Here is a 12,686-nt window from a genome sequence, read left to right on the forward strand (position 1 = left end):
GTTTGTATTAAACTTCCAAAGCCAAGAGTTGTAAAAATAATAATTGTAAATACCTATGGAACGAATGTACATAACACCAGCATACATATGTACTAACACAGAATACAAATTGGAAAGAATTCCTGTTGATATCACTAAAAACTTAAGTTGAATAAAAATAAACCATCAACAGTGACTTTCTTTTAATTAATTTATTCTTCTTGAGTAGCATCGATTTTCTTAATCAGTTGGGATGCTTGGATAGAATGTTCTTGTTAACTCTTAGACGGAAATGCCAGCCATTTCATCAGAAGTACACAAAGCTGTAACACTTTTATCAGGAAAGTACTTTAAGCATTTGGTGGAAAGAAGTAGATAAGGGCATGGTTTTGTATAGTTTTCTCTCTGATAGCATAATAACCTTGAAGGATGCGAAAAGATAAAGCAGGTGTCAGGCTCTGCATTAATACAGTATGGAAACATTTCTATTTTTATCTCTGCAAGAAAGAAGCAAATGACATTCCATTATGTTTGAGGTTCGGGTAATGTTCTTATTTGAAATACAATGGACCAAAGATCACTGTGTTCATGAGTAACACCTAGTCAGAGAATTATTTTGATTTCTACTTTAATTAAAATAGTCTTCCTCAGTAAGACAGTGGCCAAGCAGAGAGTAATAAAGCCTTTCACTCCTCTTAAGGAGGAAAGTGGTGAATTAGAGATAAGCTCTGCACACCTACATTCTGATATAACAGTCAGTAGAGGGCCAGTGGAGAGCTAACCTCCCCGACAGAAACTAGAACAACAACACTGTGAACGATTATCCCCTGACCTTTGGTATCACACTGGCATTACTGGAATGAATATACTTTGTTCATTTGATGACCCTACTCTATTCCCTCACCACCTTCCCCTAAGAACAAGAGAAACAAACAGAGAGGGCCCAGCAGCTGTTTTCTGGTCTAAAGTAAGAAGCTAAGACTCTGAACTTAGGACTACAGGTAGAAGCTCAGGGAGGCATAGTTGTTTACTACTTTGGTCTTTTCCTGTTTGCTCATAACACCAGATTGTTTCTCTTTCTTTGTTTTCTTTTTTAACCATTTGATTAGAACGTGCAGTTAAACTAATAAGGTGTTAAATTACCTATAAATTATTCAGTAGCCCAGAAGCCATTCACCCAAGGTACCCACAGCCAAGATTCTTGGGTCTTTTCAAGGAAAGGAAGGAATTCTTCAGTGAAGTTTCTCTTTCATTAAGGAGCTTGGTATCTTGAAATCTTACTTTTTATCTTCTCCAGGGGTTTTTGGGCTTACTATAATAGTATCGTTCCTTCTGCATCATGATGCATAATCCCCCTGTGCATTTATGATTTGAGTGTACTTTTGAGTTGGGGGCATAGAATATTTTCTTTGACCAAAATGTAATATTTGAGGCTCATCCTTGATACCAAATATTGTTCTAATAATTAAAATTTACTTACCTCCAGTGGCACATTCTATATTTTACATTACATACCCAAAATGTCTACTCCATTTCCCAGTCAACTCTAACATGCCTTTTTTACTGTAACTTTTAGTAAATAATTCTTTCTTTTCTCACCTGTTTCGAAGGAATTTGTGTTTGCTTTTATCACTTTTAAATATATGTTTGGACAGTGCAAGCATTAATTTTTTTAACATTGTGGCCAATTATTTCAATCCATTTAGATAAATAAAATGTGTGATCTTTACCTGTAAAGCACAATACCCATGGATTTACTTAAAAATAAAAGTGATGTCATTTTATATGGCAATAGAAAACTCACGCTTCTTTTTTTTTTTTTTTTTTTTTTTTTTTAACTTTTATTTATTTATGATAGTCACACAGAGAGAGAGAGAGAGAGAGGCGGAGACATAGGCAGAGGGAGAAGCAGGCTCCATGCACCGGGAGCCCGATATGGGATTCGATCCCGGGTCTCCAGGATCGCGCCCTGGGCCAAAGGCAGGCGCTAAACCGCTGCGCCACCCAGGGATCCCAAAACTCACGCTTCTATAGATGGTCATTTTTTTTTACATAGTTTTAGAAAATTATAACCATTTTGCTAATTTGCCCACATCTTGGCTTTAATTCGGCTTATTTTAGACTCTTAGACTGAGTGCTTATTTGTTATATAACACCAACATGCTCCTAATATATGCCAGAATGTTAATTCTTTACATTTATTAACTTAATTTTCATAGCAACCATGTAAGTCCCTTATTATCCTCATTGTAATATGTGATGAAACTGAGGTACAACGAATGTAAATAACTTTTGCCCAAAGTGATGCAGTTACTCAGTAAATAGAACCAGGGTTCAGACCATAGGTATATATAGATTTGATACCTCTCATCATTGATGAAAAGCTTTTTTACAATAGCTGTTTTAGAATAGTTTACAGAGCTAACTTTTTAATACTAGCAGTTTCACTTAATGTTTCTTCCAATGTAGGGATGTCATCTAATGGACCAGGGGAAATGTTGAACAAAGAAGAAATCAAAGTTGAGGGGTTACATGTTAACGGACCAGCAGGTGGAAATAAGAGACCACTTCATGCAGATATGGATACTAATGGTTATGAAACAGACAACCTTACCACTGACCAAAAACTTGGCCATATGACTGCAAGAAATGAAAATGATTTTGATGAGAAAAGTGAGAGACCTGCCAAAAGGCGAAGGGTAAACAGCAATGGAAAAGAAAGTCCAGGTTCTTCAGAATTTTTCCAAGAAGCAATGTCACATGGAAAATTTGAAGAGCTTGAAAACACAGATGACTAAATCTTAAACTTATTTTACTTTCTTTGGAGTAAAATCTGGTGTGACTAAAATTTTCAGGGTTGATGGGTTACCTTAAAAAGTTGATTTTCTTGAAGCAGTTGGTTAAAATTTTGAAAATTTGAATTGAGTCCTAACTTTAGTAAATAAGATTTCATAATTCTGCCCTTTGTAGACTTTTTACTTTAAAAAGTGTAAAGACTTTGTTAAGGATATAACAAATAGTTTAGTAAATCTGAATGAACTACAGAAATATCTGTACCTTCTCATTTGCTGTATTAATCTTAAAAGGTCACTTACAGGTACTTTTTGCTTAGTTTGATGGCAGAGAAGAAAAAACCAAGTTCAAATTTCTGTTTGACACCAGTTTCTCTGAGTTTCTTGAAATGTCTTTATCTTTTATATGAGACATTTTTCTCTCCATACAAATTGAGTGTCATTATTAAGGAAACCCTTATGAATCCTGAAAGTTATGCTAGCATGATTTTTTTATATATAGAAGTTTAAAAATAAACCAAGTCAGGTTTGTATATGTAAAATTGTTGACATCAATGATGTCTTTCCATATTCTTATCTGGGCTTAAGAAATACATTCTGTATTTTTCCAGATTCTTTGTAGCCTTTGAAAGATTTTTACAGTACATATGTCTTGACTGAGCTGTCCTTTCTTAATACAAAAGCTTGTATAATTTTCTTAACTTGTACAGTTGGTAAACTTTTATGAGAGGAATTGATATTCTGAGTCTGTCAGCTTTCATTTTATTTTGCTAAGGTTTTTCTAATGAATTTTTAAGTGTTTGTGTAGTAACTAAGTCATGTTTCTTATACAGGTGGTAAAAGCATTCATAAAGGATTGTGAAAATTTGTTTTTTCAAATTTCTACTTAAGGACAAATAGTTTGAGAATTTTGAAATTAAGCATGATACCTAGATTGCATAGTTGTTTTGCGTTTGCTATAATTTTGAAAATTATTTTTGAAGCAAGACAAAAGTTTATTGTTGGCTTAAGTGCTTCAATATATCATGCTGACCAGAATCCTGTTCGGTTATTTTTATATGCATTATAAAATTTCCCATTTTTGCATTAACTAAACCGGGGAAAAGGTCAAGCAATATTTAGATATTGGCACACACAAGGAGTTGGCAGGAAACAATACTGATTTTATGAGGAAAAAGTGATGACGTGAGCGTATTTCCAAAATGAAAATAAGATGTAGGACCAGTGCTCTGTGTGATTACAGATAGGATCATCCATTTGCATAGCCTTGCAAGAGTGCCATTTTATTTTTAGTGCAAAATTCTTGTTAAAAATGTAGTTTTATACAGCTGATAGACCAACCTATATCCAAACTTTTATAAAAGATTATTAACTATTCTTGTTTTTTTCACACAGGCATACCCCAAATGCTTCTACTGATTCATTTTTAGCCATCAGTTCAAGAGCCAATGCCTTTTTAAAATAAATCTTCTGTGGTCTTGTTTTTAATGGCTCAACTGTTTCATGCAATTGAGTAAAGGTTTGCACTGAGAAGTTATGATTTAGGCCTTACCCTCATGAAGTATTACTATTATTAACATATGTTCAGACTGCTTCCTTCCACCAATGTGAACAACTCTTTTCCCCAAACAGTGTTAAAAAGCCACTTTACAACACTTGACTTCATATAGTGCACATTCACTGTTACATACCATATATGAGTAAATCAAAGTTTTGGGTGGAAGTGTTGAGAAGCTTGAATCTTTTGTTGTTTTTGTTTTACCTACAATATCAATTTATCCAGAATGGCAGCTTTAGCAGATGGTCACAATCCAGTTTCTGAATCAGTTTTTATTACATGAATCCAAAGTATCCTAGCTCCTAGTTCTTTGTCAAAGATGGTCTATCGAAGTGTTTCACATGAAGAGTGATGCTGTACTTTTTAAGTCGTTGCAGTAGAGACGCTATTTTCACCTTTTTTTAAAGATCCATTTTGTTTGCAGGTTTGTGAAGTTCTTGGAAACTAAAATTACAGGAACGTTTTTAGTAAATTCTCAGGCATGTTTGCAAATATGGCACATGTATACTTATTAGGAAATTTTACTTTTCTTAATCTTACCTTTTTAAAGTATGCCTAATGAAAGACATTCCACTATTACAATACATAATGCTCAGCTTTTTGTGAAGAATATTTAATTGTATTTTGTGTTTATGCAGGTATTTCACACAGTACTTTGTTCTTCATAATGCAGCCACTATAACTTGATAAGTCATTGCACTACTTTAAAACTTTTAGTAATATCATGAATTTAATTTGCTTTAAGATTTAGTACATTTCATAACTCTTGAACTCTTAACAAACTGCATTGGGAAAAGAAGCCTTTGTTAATAGTTTCCCCCACCCCATACCCACCCTCAGCAAAGCACTATCATTTTCATTTGAAATGGTATTCTGTTTTATAATGTGTTTTCAAATAGAGTTCAGAATCTGCAACTCAGTTCAACACAAATCTGTTGAGCTTTAAAAATGTATTTGAATATTTAAATAGGCATTAAAATTATGAATTAGATGTTTTTAAATTTATGCATAGTAGTTTTGCACTGTAAAATAATTCCCTTTTCCCATTCCCTGTCTGCCATTCTGAATATGCTTATTAAAATATTTTTTTAAACATACTTGTCTACATAATACTGTGTGGATGATTTTCATTAGGTTGATTCACTAGGTTTTAATTACAGATTTTGTTTGTATAATATACATTGGTCACAATGCAAATAAGTATAATCTGTGTTCCTTCTTCTCCTAGATACAGCATATGAACCAGTGTTTGAGTGGCTTCTGGTCCATTTGAGACCCCATCTTGTGTGATGTATTGTCTTTTTTTGTATTGTCTTCTTTCCTCCAAGGAGATCCTTTGGTCTGTGGACCTCTATTCACCCATTTCTCTTCCCCTAAACTATGTAATTACAAATTTTCCCCATCTTTTGTATTGCAATTCATATCACATAGTATTTTGCAAAAAGCTTTTGTCACAATAGTTACTTTTCTCTAAGTGAAAAATTAAGAGTGGGCACCCTTAATAAGTGAGATTTGGTGAATCTCCATAGGCAAGGTGTATGCTGATGACTCTAGAGGTATATAACTAACTGGCTTTATATATATATCACCACGAAGTACCAAAACAAAGTTTCCCATAAATAATTCATATTCATGAAAATTTCAAGTGTGGAAATCATATAATATGGAGAACAAGAATTTCCAAATTTTAAACCTTTTATTCTAAAAATGATGTTTTCTTTCTGTATTATATAATTCCAGATTAATTTTTATAATCATAAAATCAACTCTTTAACAATCAAAGTTATACTTTGCAAAATCTTAACAGAGTCATCCCCCCAAGTCATGGGTTGATGGAGTAGCATTATTTTCTAATATCAATTTTCCATAACCTCATTTATTATGTGCCCTTAGTATAGACGAAACATATTTTCACATCGGTAAGCACATGAGTTTTTCCTTTTCTGACCATGATTGTTGTTTTTTAATCTTCACTTGTTTTTATACTAGCGCCTACGATTTATTTAGGATGTATGATATACTTAAAATGTCATTTCGCTGGCTCTGAGTAAGAAATTTGAACACCATCTTAAAGGCTACCTATTCTGTGACATTGAAGAACTGCCACATAAACGAGCTGAACTCCCAATTCTCTGCAAATTGATGGTAAAGGCTTCCTCACATTTAAATGTCAGCGGTGAAAGTTTATATGTATCCTATTCAAATATTTGGGCCTATGCTTGTAGCAGCTACTATGCTTGTGGCTTCAGAGACATGTAGCACGTTTTCTTCTTCAAAGAGATGGCATTAGCAGGTAAGGACTGTGGGTAAAAGTGTACACTTGGCACAGGGTGCCAAAAGGACAGAAGCAGTCACAAACTGAAGGAAACCATCTAGGCTTTGTGCCATAGAATTCTAGCTTTAAAATAAGATTTTCCTTGAGCTTTCATTTCGGTTAGAAATTAAGCAATATGAAATTAAGCAAAATGAAAGCAATATGAAAGAGAAATATGAAACAATTCCCCTAAGACCATTTAACTTTTAGTGCAGGACTGATTATAACATAACGGTTATGGAGTATTTGGGACTCCTCCCTTTTCTCACTCACTGCCTAGTGAGTGCTACTGTCAGGGTAGGGAGTCTCCTGATTTCCTAAAGTTTGGCAAAAGTGAGCAAGGCCTAATGCAGATTTGGCCTGGTTATAAAATAAATTCACTTTTCTGCTGTTTTCATCATCGTTAACATGAATGGTTGACTGTAGATTGGGCTAAATGTGTTTTTCTGCACACTAGCTAGAACTTGCTTGTAGAGTTCAGGTAGTTCTAAAATACATAGTTTTGCTCTTTTGTCTCTGGAAAAATGGATTTTGGATTAATTTAAGGACTATACACTTAGAGTTTATTTTTATTATTTATTATTTTAATTTATTGTTTACTTTTATTTATCTATCTATCTATCTATTCATTCATTCATTCATTTAGAGGTGGGGAAGGCCAGAGGGAAAGGGAGAGAATCAGACCCAACACAGGGCTCTTATCTCAAGGACCCTGAGATCATGACCTTATCCAAAATCAAGAGTTGGACTGAGCCACCCACGTGCCCCTACACTTAAACCTTTTTGTTTTTAAGATTTTATTTATTCATTCATGAGAGAGAGAGAGAGAGAGAGGCAGAAACACAGGCAGGGGGAGAAGCAGGCTCCATGCAGGGAGCCCGATATGGGACTGCATCCCAGGTCTCCAGGATCACACCCTGCGCTGAAGGCGGTGCTAAACCGCTGAGCCACCGGGCTGCCCTACACTTAAACTTTTTAAAGAGAATGAGGAGATCTGGACCCTGAAGTGGTTTTTCTCAGAATTGTAAGAGATCAAGCAGAGAGTGGCACCAGACTAACCTGAACCATAGTAAATTCCTGACCAGAAAGAAAAGATCTAGTCGAACTTGCTCCAAAAAGGGACATTTTAATAATTTACTACTTCGTGTCAGCAGTTGTGCTTTAGCTGAGTAAACATGGGAGATCTGTTCTGGCTAGGAGCTAATAGCGCTAGTCATTCTGAGTATGAATATTGTTAGTCTTCTCCTAACATGTATTTGTGGTTGGTGGAAGTTTATTTGGATGGCTGGTTATTTGAAACAGCCTGAATTATGAGCTTCATGAACTGCTTTGCCACATACCTCTCTATGTCACTGTCTGCCTTTGTCCTCCAGTGTTTATAGTAGGCATTTGCATTTAGGAACATAGTATAAACACCTGAACTGCCCATCTGTAAAAAGATAAAACTAAGTATCACAGGGTTGTGTTGGGATTTAAAAATCACACATTAAGAAAAAAAATCACATAAGAAATCTCTCTACAGAGCACTAGATAAAGATCCAGCAGTAGTAGTATACAGGTCTACAGTCCCTTATCCAAAATTCTTGTGGCCAGAATTGTTCAGATTTTAGAGAGGTACTATGTTTTAGAGAACATCCATATCCAGGTCTAGAACCTATGGTTAAAAACACTTGTCCACCATAAAATGTATTCATATTCACACACATTTCAGGTCAGCTGCTGCTGACAACTGAGTTTGCCAACAAATTCAAAAACCTTGGATTTCAGAATCACGAGCTTATAGCAGCCTTCAAATTTCGCTAGTGCTCACTAGCAGTTGATTCCAATTTCCTTTACTTTGCTATGTAACTGGCAAAGAGGCACGTAAATAGGGAACCAAACTAGCAAGGTGTGTTTTGGTATGTACAGCAGCTCCAGCTGAACTCTGCACTCTCTGCACCTTCTAAAGTGCTAACAAGTACTCTAAAGGAAGCAACTGGTGAGAGGAGCCTGCCAAAATCCAGATGTGACCCTTTTGGAGCCTCCCAGGGTCCTCTCATTTTACAGAAGGGAAAACCTTAGGCCCAAAATGGAAAAATGACTTTTCCAACAAGACTCAGCTGCTTAGACAAAGTCCGATTCCTCTGTCCTTTTTCTTCATGGTACTTAATAGTTTATAATTCTGTACTTCTGGCTAGAGCCATGGCCAATCTGTCCTATGGCCATGGAAGTGAATCACTAGCCATCCTTTAGCCAACCCATCATTGTGGCTAGGCAAGTGGCTCTCATAAGGTGGCAGCTCTTTTTGGATTCATTTGGCTTGAACAGTTGGGGAAGAGGCATTCCCTCGAAAGGATCATGTGTTGGTCACAGAAGAATGTTAATTTGGCGGCTAAAACAAGCCTATTGTCAGTATTATATACTATTATTCACTGTGCTACACCCTCATCATAAACCAATCCTCACAACATTACAAATTATTACAAATGGGGAAATAGCTGTCTCGGTAAGTTGAAAGACTTACACTTTGCAATGATCTGCATTTGTTCACCTAGTTTCCTAAGTTAGATCTTTGCATTCACGGAAGATGTGTGTTGTAGTGCAGAAAGCATGTTATTTGCAAACAACTTGTTCTACCCTTTCCCCTCTCAAATCTGAGTTCTGGAAAGGAAAAAGTCCCCCATGTTGGACAGAAGCTGGTCAGCAGGCTCAGAATAGTTGGAATGCGAGTTCATTCTCTAGCAGGACGTCAGAGGAATGGTTGCACGGGATGTAAAACATGCTGGACTCCATGCATTGAGACCTTCCAGTAGTAGCAACCATCACAGTGTCGAAGTTTGGAATCTGCAGTGCCACCTGCCTTCAAAGGACACCTTGGAGATAGTCACTAAGGACTTAAGCAGTGACCATGAAGGACTGAAGATATTCCCTCTTCTGAAGAAGATTTCCTCTTCTATTTTCCAGGCACCATGCAATTCCTGGAAAATGTGGTTTAACCTTAGAGAAGGATTGGGATTGAATTTCCTGCTGGGTGGTGAGATGGGGACTCATCTAATTTGATTTAAAAGAAAAGTAATTTGACATTTCTTTCACACAGGAAGGCAAATTACATTCTGTAAAGCACATTTTTTTTTTTTTCCACAATCACCACTGTTCAACAGTGGAATCTTTCTGTACCTGTTTCCTCACCTCTAAAATAAGAATAAAACTTAACTTTAAAGGACTGTTTAAAGGATTAAAATCCATCCATATGTAAGGTGCTAAGAAAAAATGCCTACCTAGCAGTAGCAAATGCTCAGTAAATTTTTTTATACTGTGGCTTAGTAAGTATTCTGTTTGCTATACTTCAAATACTATCTTTTTGGAAAACATTTGGAAACCTAACTTAAATACCCTTAAAATGTTCATCTTGGTCTCCTGGCATTCAGATGGTGGTCTTGAATATAACAGGCAAAAGAGAAAATCACCACAGCCTTACTTATAAACAAAAATGAGAAACTGATTTCATTATCACCTGTAAATCCTACCTTCTAAAATAATGTTTCTGTATTCTCTGCTTTCACAACTACACCGCAGGATCCCATCATTTCTCACCAGAATGTACAGCAATCTTCTACAGCTGATAAACTTATCTGTACAGTCCTGCCCTTTTTTTGACTCCCGTCTGACAGTAATCTGCACAGCATCCTCAGTGATCCTGCTAAGTGCAAATCTGATGTATAGTAGTTCCTCAATTTAGGCACACCAAGAGCCAGGGGGCCGAATCTGCCTGGCAACTCTTTTGTTCTCATTGAATGCCTTTAACAGGTACGTACCACAAGCCCTACCACTATGTATTGAATCACTGAGATTCACACTTTTTACCTGCCCAGCCCTTACCTGTAAGATTTGAATTTGTCAACTTCTGACCTACAATCCCAATACTGCAGCTGGCATGATCTTTCTAAAATGAAGATGAGGCCATATGTCGACCTTGCAATGCTTAAAAAATGTAGCCATTAATGAGCTACTCCTTGTCTAGAAGTGTTCATTCAGAAAATATTTACAGTGTAACCACAGTGTGCCTGCACTGTTTCTAGGTGCCAGGGACACTGCAGTGAACAGAACAGACCAACATCTGTGCCTTCATAAAGCTTAAATTTCATCAAAAGAGACAAGTGCTATAGAGATACAGCACAGGAGAGGAATAGGGACAATGGTGGGGTACAATTTCAGATAGGCTGGTCACAGAACACCCACAGAGATGAGGGCGTCTGCTCTAAAGACATTACAGGGGGATCCCTGGGTGGCGCAGCGGTTTGGCGCCTGCCTTTGGCCCAGGGCGCGATCCTGGAGACCCGGGATCGAATCCCACATCAGGCTCCCGGTGCATGGAGCCTGCTTCTCCCTCTGCCTATGTCTCTGCCTCTCTCTCTTTCTCTCTCTGTGACTATCATAAATAAATAAAAATTAAAAAAAAAAATAAAGCTGTTGCTTTAAAAAAAAAAAAAATAAAGACATTACAGGGGGATGCATTTCAGACATAAGCAGACACAGTGGCCGTGGAATGCTAGAAGGCTGTCCCCTCCAGTGGCTCCTCAGTTGAATACTAATTGTCCCTCAGGAATCAGCTTAAATGTCATTTCTCTTAGGAAAATTTTCCTACCATTCTCAGGAGGAAATGTATATTCCTCCTATACATCCTTCTGTGTCAGATAGTTTCATGATTCTGTTATCTTTTGTAGATCTTGTCCTCAAAAATACTCACTGGAAAAATTACCTGAAGGATAAACACACAGGATGAGGCATTCCTGAAGAAATTCTCCTTTTGCATTGTCCTAATATAGGGAGGTTATCTGGAATTCTTTGGGAAAAGATTTCAGAATTAAAATCCGCATTTAAATTTACAGCTGAGGGAAGCTGGAAAAATTCCTTTGACTAAGCCACTATTCGCACAATAGTAAAGTGTTGTAATATGAAAAGACATGATAAAGGCCTAACTCCATGAAAGAACACAGTAGACTCTCAATAAATAATTGCTTTTCATGCAAACTACTCTCCTTTATTCTTCCAATGGCAGCTGCTGCCACAAGAGGGCCCCATCAGTACAGCTGGAAAGGGTCTACCTTCTATTTAACCAGCGACCAGCTCCTGCCCAGAGCTTTAAGTCATGGTTGTTCGAACTCCAAATGAAGAATGGCATTCGACAGGCATGTACTGGTGATGAGCTTGGTCCCACCAAATCCATTACAAGCAGATGTGTCAAAACAAGAACCTAACGCGGTTGTAAAAAGCAAAGGTCTTTTGAGTCCGGCTGATTGGGATTTGAATGTGAGTTTCACAACCACACTGGACAATTTACTGACTCAGCTTCATCTGTTAAATATAATTTTGCCAGGTCTCTGCTAGGGGCTGGGTGCCAGCCCGTGAAGTCAGCCTAACCTAACGGACGGATGAACAATTAACGTGATGAGAGCTGTAGGGAAGTCCTGGGCATACCCAGGAACTGCTCACCTGCTACAGATACACGAAGGCACCAGTTCTGTGCTTTGGTCCTCTCAGCAGTGCCTCTCATGCGTTGGTCCCCAGTAATGACAGCCCTGTGCATGGAAGCCAAGGTGAGCCAAGAAACCAGCAGGGGGCTGAATGAAACCATGCATCTGACAAGTTAGAAAGTCAAATTCTGAGAGGGTTTTTAAAACTTAAACAAACATGCCTTAAAAAGCAGTCTCTTCAACAAATGGTGTCAGTAAAACTACATGCAAAAAATGGAGTTTGACCCTTATACCATATACAAAAATAAAAAATGGATAGAAGACTTAAATGCAAGACATAAAATTACAAAACTCTTAGAAGAAAACATAGGGGAAAAATTTAATGACAATGGATTTGGCCATTATCTCTTGGATATAACACCAAAAGCATAGTCAACAAAAGCAAAAACAATGAAATTGTACTACATCAAAATTTAAAACTGCACCAAAGAACACAAGCATGAACAGGCAAACTACAGAGTAGAAGAAAATATCTGCAAGTGATGTATTTTATCAGGGGTTGAAATTCAGAACATATAAAAAAAAAATCA

General features: G+C 36.9%; 1 protein-coding gene and 1 long non-coding RNA gene across 22 annotated transcripts in view; one reads left to right on the forward strand and one right to left on the reverse strand.

Moving 5' to 3' along the window:
- The window catches only part of MIER1 (MIER1 transcriptional regulator), a 59,221-nt gene extending 53,795 nt beyond the window's left edge, over positions 1-5,426 (forward strand). For all 20 annotated transcript variants that reach the window (XM_077892206.1, XM_077892207.1, XM_077892210.1 and 17 more), the window contains one exon: positions 2,449-5,426. In XM_077892206.1, the coding sequence (XP_077748332.1) occupies positions 2,449-2,777 (329 nt within the window). In that variant the 3' untranslated portion in view covers positions 2,778-5,426. The remainder of the gene's footprint in view (positions 1-2,448) is intronic.
- LOC144310760 (uncharacterized) lies at positions 182-12,477 on the reverse strand. 2 transcript variants are annotated; one of them, XR_013376438.1, is made up of 3 exons: positions 12,116-12,468; positions 7,984-9,600; positions 182-400 (listed from the first exon to the last, which is right to left on the reverse strand). It is a non-coding gene; the product is annotated as an uncharacterized LOC144310760 (long non-coding RNA). The 2 variants fall into 2 exon arrangements; XR_013376437.1 differs by lacking the exon at positions 182-400 and having other exon boundaries at positions 6,007-9,600; positions 12,116-12,477.
- Positions 12,478-12,686: the final 209 nt, after the last annotated feature.

This window comes from Canis aureus, chromosome 3 (genome assembly GCF_053574225.1).
Source record: "Canis aureus isolate CA01 chromosome 3, VMU_Caureus_v.1.0, whole genome shotgun sequence".
NCBI classification, from domain to species: Eukaryota; Metazoa; Chordata; class Mammalia; order Carnivora; family Canidae; genus Canis; species Canis aureus.